The 6,192-nt window shown below is 34.5% G+C and overlaps 1 protein-coding gene across 4 annotated transcripts; it reads left to right on the top strand.

The window, feature by feature from the left end:
* The first annotated feature begins 2,377 nt into the window (after window positions 1–2,377).
* LOC121974651 (ankyrin repeat-containing protein At5g02620-like) lies at window positions 2,378–5,647 on the top strand. 4 transcript variants are annotated; one of them, XM_042525806.1, is made up of 4 exons: window positions 2,378–2,711; window positions 2,945–3,364; window positions 3,872–4,281; window positions 4,581–5,647. In XM_042525806.1, exons 2-4 carry the CDS (start codon window positions 2,965–2,967, stop codon window positions 5,433–5,435), a joined length of 1,665 nt encoding a protein of 554 aa, XP_042381740.1. In that variant the 5' UTR covers window positions 2,378–2,711; window positions 2,945–2,964; the 3' UTR covers window positions 5,436–5,647. The 4 variants fall into 4 exon arrangements, with proteins under 4 accessions (XP_042381740.1, XP_042381739.1, XP_042381738.1 ...); XM_042525805.1 differs by having other exon boundaries at window positions 2,379–2,711; window positions 2,930–3,364; XM_042525807.1 differs by lacking the exon at window positions 2,378–2,711 and adding an exon at window positions 2,721–2,857.
* Window positions 5,648–6,192: the final 545 nt, after the last annotated feature.

The raw sequence follows: 6,192 nt of genomic DNA, 5'->3' as shown, positions 1-6,192 counted from the left end.
AAGCAGAACATATATGTGTTTACATTTATTTGTTCAGTTTAACAAGCTATTTAAGGTTGTTTATTTAATTAATCTTGTGTATACTAAGCTTATTTATAAATTTTTAGTTCATTTATAGCCCTATTAAAAATGACAAAAATTCAAAATTATAGGAAGTAAGATGTATTATTCTAAATTGTATGGATAAAATACCAAAATAAATAAGCTATAGGGAAAAAAATATATTAATGGTTTCTAAAAATCTATTTTGTCCTTTTTTTATTTTTATTGTCTATTTTCTATCATTTTAAAAATATTCAAAATTTTATTTTATAGATTATAGGGAAAATTTATTATTTCCTTCTCAACTTATCTTATATTCTAATAATGTCAATTGCAACATTTTACCTCTCTTTTCAAAATTTTTTCTTTGGGGACCAAAATGAAAGGAAAGAACTGATGTTAAACTTTTTATTTAATAATTTTTATTTTTCTTCTCCTCCACAATTATATTCAAAACACACAAATTTCATTATCCTATCCATCTCACCCGGCAAAATTGCTTCAAATAAAACAAAAAACTTAAGGTGCGTCTGATACGCGCGTTTTTCATTTTTTGAAAAATACACGTTTTCTAGAAAAAAGAAAATAATTTTTTGTCATTCTCTATTTTTCTAGAAAATGCTATCTATTTTCTTTTAGAAAACAGGCACGAAAAACGCAAACCAAACATCATTTTTCAGAAAACGCATGTTTTTTAGAAAATAAAAATGAAAATGAAAAACACTCCAAACCGAGGTTGTAGGGCTGTGTACCAGAAAGTTCTAACCATGTTTTTTAGAAAATAAAAATGAAAATGAAAATGCTATCCTTATATTTTTCATCCGCTCCAAGTGGACATCTTTATTTTTTTTAAACTTCTCAGCTAAATATAGGTAGTTAAAATACTTGATTCCCGACAATTATAATACAACCTTTTAACCATCTAAGATTATTCATTTGATAAAAGATTATTAGTTCACTCTAGCATTTTGCCAATTCATTCCTAGATCAAGTCATTGAAGAAGACGTATTTGGGCACATCAAATTTTGACCCCAAAAGTTTATATAATAATATTTTATATCTTAACCATTGCATATCCTGAGAAAACGCATCTAGGATTATTCATGTTTCGATCTTAGATGAAAATTTCTAGTTAATTAGGCTAAAAGAAAATTTTGCCAAACGTTGGTTTATGGGTCACAAAACTGGGTAGTTGAGGTAGAAGAAATTACAAATAGTTGTTATACGCATGTTTTTCATGCCTCATATATATATAAAAACCACTTTTAACAAAGATCATGCATGCTCACTTAGTTCATGTTTAATTTATCAATATCAATATAGCACAATTTTATTGATTATCTTATGTATACGCAAAGCAAAGTAGAAAGTGGGTGGAAAATAATTGAACGTCGAGACAAGGTTGAGGTCTGGTCAATTAGGTTGACTTGGATGCATCCACAGTGGACTTGCAGTCAAACATTCATGGCGGGTGGCAACTCAAATCATTCACGTGTGTTATTTAAGCCGTGAATTATTTTTGACGGCTTGAACCTCATTTGACAATAGGGGTGCCAATCTTTTAAGTTCGTTTGGGAATAAATTTAATTTATATACCAAACTATTTAATTAAAAATACGGAGATGAATAAATTCTTTTCATACTAATTTAAAATTTTATTAATAATTTTTTAAAAATTTTATATAAAAATATATATATTGTCAGGATTCTCTTTAATTTTAATAATATCATAAAAATATTATAATATATATGTTTTTGATTTTTATTTAAATTAAACGTAATATTTATATTTATTTGATATAAAAAAAATAAATTAATTTTTTTATAAAAAAGAGTTGTTATAGTAGTTTCGTCCTTACGAGGGCAAGAAGTTAGTAAATTTGTCCGTGCAAATACACAAACAAAATCAAATCTAATTTAAAACCTCATTTTTTTTTAAAAAAAATATATTTCATACCAAAATTCAAGATTTAAGAGTGATGCATCACATCATACAACAAACGTGTGTGTTCTGACAATCAACATTTTTAATTGCTAAGAAAGAAGAAGAAATGGCGTATGATGTAAAAAAAAAATAAAATAAAATATTTGATATTAAATTCGAATAGAAAATTTAAATATTATATTAAATTATATAATAAAAACATTAAAAGTATACTATATTAAATGATTAAATCGATTCGATATTTAACAGGTCCACTCACAGCCTTAACGAGGTCTCCTAATTTGCCGACTCTCGCTGAATCCTATCTTTGACTGGTACCCAGTGGAGACTTTCGTCTTCGTCGCCCCACCTTCGCCTTCTTTGATGGCGACGGCAATAACCGCCATCATTTTTACGCTATCCTTCACAACAAACCCAAACCTGCCTACTTCTGCTTCTACTTTAAACTGTGGCACGAACCGTAAGGCCAGTGCCCACCATCTTTACGCACAAAGCGAGTTTTTTTTGCGCATTTAACACAAGTTCGAAAGATTGACCGGTGTGCATCTTAGTGCTTGCATCTTTAGCTGCTCAAGGTTCGGGACTGGGGACGCGGAGGAGAGTAGCAAAAAAGACGGGTCTTTGATGCTCCATCTCGATCGAGGGCCTGATTTATCTGCTAGAAATCAAGAAAACTTGGACCTTTAGCAGTAGGGGGTTTGGTTGCTCTGATTAAGCGTAAAGGTACCTCCTTTATCTGAAAAACCCTTGATTATTCCTGTATCTGGGATAAAGGAGATATTTCGGTCCGATTGGGGCTTTCGGTGTAGTAGCATAGATTTTTCCCTTCCATAAACCCTAATATGGTTGGTGATCCAGAACTTATTAAGGTGGAAACTTAGATTTCATATACCCTAGGTTTTTGTTGAGTGATCTACTTGAAATAATCAGTTGTGGGCTAGATTTTCTTGCAACAGTTCTTCCGTGTGCTTTGGACATGGAGAAGCTGCCGAGAGTTGGAGCCTTGGAGAAGTTGCAGAGCTTTCGGTTGGGGAAGCAAAAGAGTTTTCGATTGGGAGTTAGACAGCAAAGCTTCAAAGAAAGGAAGAGCAAAAACAGCCCAGGAAAGCGAGGGGATCTGGAGCTCCATCTTGCTGCAAGGGCTGGCAACGTATTGCATGTGCAGAAGATTCTTTCAGATTGTAGTGAGGCCGAGTTGAAGGATTTGATTTACAAGCAGAACCAGGATGGCGAGACCGCACTGTATGTTGCTGCAGAAAAAGGTCATGTCGAGGTTGTCCGGGAGATACTGAAAGTCTCAGACATTCAATCAGCTGGGATCAAGGCAGACAACAGCTACGATCCATTTCATATAGCTGCTAAGCAAGGGTATCTTGGTAAGCCACTGTAATCACTGATGAACACTTCGTTTTGTTCCATGAATGATCTTAAACAAGGGACAGAGATTTGCAAAATTAGGAGAGATAGTATCATGATGTTTGTATGCAATTTCATGCCACCTTAAGCTGTGTGGTAACTGTTCTTATGGGCATCACCTTTGAGTTTATGATTTTAGAAATCATGAAGAATTGCTACAAGGATATGTACTTTTTTTTTTCAATACCCAAAATATCTTTCTGCAAGAATTTTCTTCCTAATATACTTTAACAACGTACACTCATGCTTGCATTATTGCTCACACTCATACTCATACTCGACTCGGATTATAGTTTGCTAGAATCAGTATATAATTTGCTAGTATTGGCAATTTTATAGCAACACACAATTCCTTTGAAATATCTTGAAGGATTGATCTATACCTTTGTTCAGATTTTCTATCAAATGCAAATTGTTACCTTTTTCTTAGCTTGGACTTGTATTTATAACTGTCTTGGGAAATGCAGAAGTTTTGAAGGACCTCTTGCAACCTTTCCCAGCTCTGGCCATGACAACAAATTCATTAAATTCTACAGCCTTAGACACAGCTGCAACTCAAGGACATATTCATATTGTTAACCTTCTGTTAGAAACTGATGCAAGCCTTGCTAAGATAGCAAAGAAAAATGGGAAAACAGTTTTACATTCTGCTGCAAGAATGGGACATGTGGATGTGGTAAAATTGCTATTAGAAAAAGATCCTAGCATTGGCTTAAGGACTGATAAGAAGGGGCAGACAGCATTTCACATGGCTGCAAAGGGACAAAATGTTGAAATGCTGATGGCATTGCTGGAGCCTGATGAATCAATAGTTAATTTGGAGGATGGCAAGGGGAACAGACCATTGCATATTGCTACAAGGAAGGGTAATCTAAAGGCAAGTCAAACTATGCCATTGTTTAATTTGTGCTATCTATGTGCCAGCTCTGTAATTTGCATGCTTGTTTCTGTCTGCTTTTACACATGCCGGCTTATAACATTACTCTCGCTTCAGCAACTTTTGCAACAAAATGCTAGATTTCATCGACTTCAGTGTGTTGGTTGTTTTTTTTCCTAGGGTTTCTAAACATGTTTTACTAGTTTGGGGCATCCACTAGCATCGGGAGAAGCTTCATGCATTGAATAATTTGCCTTTCCTTGCAGTCTTTGATTATATCTATTGCTTTGGATTTGCAGATTGTGCAAGTTTTGTTGCAAGTTGAAGGAATTGAGGTCAATGCAGTGAATAGAACAGGTGAAACTGCCCTCAGCATTGCACAAAAAACTGAAAATGAAGATATTGCTGCAATTTTAACAGAATTTGGTGCAGTCGTTGCAAAAGAATCGACAAACACAGCATCTGCTGCAAAGCAACTGAAGCAAACAGTCAGTGACATAAAGCATGATGTTCAATCTCAACTTAAGCAAACCCGTCAAACAGTAATGAGGGTGCAAAAGATCAAGAAGAGACTTAAGAAGCTACACCTCGGAGGCCTCAATAACGCCATCAATTCAAATACCGTGGTTGCAGTGCTCATAGCCACTGTGGCCTTTGCTGCGATATTCCAACTTCCAGGGTCTTTTGTCGATCAAGCTCAACCGAAATTTACTCTTGGACAAGCCTACATAGCAGATAACGCAGCATTCATCACATTTCTGGTCTTCGATTCTTTGGCTTTATTCATCTCACTAGCTGTGGTGGTTGTCCAGACTTCCTTGATTGTTATTGAGCAGAAGGCAAAGAGGAGGATGGTTTTTGTGATGAACAAGCTTATGTGGCTGGCTTGCCTCTTTATATCGGTCGCCTTCATCTCTCTAACATATATTGTTGTGGGAAAGCAAGATCTGTGGCTGGCTTGGTTAACCATGGCCATTGGTGCTTCAATTATGTTGGCAACTTTGGGATCTATGATCTACTTTGTAATTGTTCACAGAATTGAAGAGAAGAACATGAGAAACATGAGGAGGAACTCAGAGAGCAGGTCCATGATATCAGTGGCTTCAGACTCAGAATTACTAAATAGCGAATACAAAAAGATGTATGCTCTTTAGGATCTACGTAGATATAGTTTATACTTCTTGTCACTTGAAGGGCTATTATGAACCTTAAGTTATTGGTTTTGTGTACATGGCTAAGCTCACCATTGAAACGTCAAACAAAACTTTGGAGTTGACTTTTTTGGCATCAAATTCTTCAGAGGTTAAGAACACTGCCCTTGATGATCATTGGATAATAAAACTTTGGTGGGAGTTTTAACTCGTTAGAGCGGTGTGGCAAAACATTTTGTTTGTTTGTGCTTGAATGGGATTTAGATTTATCAAGACGGTTTAGATTAAATCACCTTGTTAGATTTTGAAAACCATCATTGTGTTCTTTGTTCTCCTAAAAATTCAACTGGATCCTCCTCCACCAACTGCAATAATCAAAGAAGACGCATCTGTTTCTTTTGTTTTTTTTTTACTTTCAATGTAATCTTTTTCTTTTAGTAACAACAACAATTATTATTAGTATTAGTGTTATTATTATAGCAATAATATACTTTTAATATGGAAAATTTTAAACTCCCCATAAAAAAATTACCTAAACTTAAAATCTAGTTCAATTTTTTTATCATAGATTTTGGATACAAACACTAATCTTTATTCATTCCGTTGGTGATGACTACCCATAAAATTGGCGGATCCCACCAGATGATCTGGTATTGTTCATGGAAAAACAATCCCATCAAGTTGGTAGAAACACAAATCAAATCACATAAACAAAAGCTGGTTCACTTCAACTTTTGTTGAGTTCTTGACACGATAGCAG

This window comes from Zingiber officinale, chromosome 4B, assembly GCF_018446385.1.
Source record: "Zingiber officinale cultivar Zhangliang chromosome 4B, Zo_v1.1, whole genome shotgun sequence".
Taxonomy (NCBI): domain Eukaryota; kingdom Viridiplantae; phylum Streptophyta; class Magnoliopsida; order Zingiberales; family Zingiberaceae; genus Zingiber; species Zingiber officinale.
This window is presented reverse-complemented; position numbering and strand designations above follow the sequence as displayed.

Bases quoted from the DNA above. Each gene is read 5' to 3' on its own strand.
- LOC121974651 (XM_042525806.1), top strand. From the start codon at position 2,965: ATGGAGAAGCTGCCGAGAGTTGGAGCCTTGGAGAAGTTGCAGAGCTTT. The intron at 3,365-3,871 runs GTAAGCCACTGT...TGGGAAATGCAG, and splicing joins TGCTAAGCAAGGGTATCTTG to AAGTTTTGAAGGACCTCTTG. The intron at 4,282-4,580 runs GCAAGTCAAACT...TTGGATTTGCAG, and splicing joins CAAGGAAGGGTAATCTAAAG to ATTGTGCAAGTTTTGTTGCA.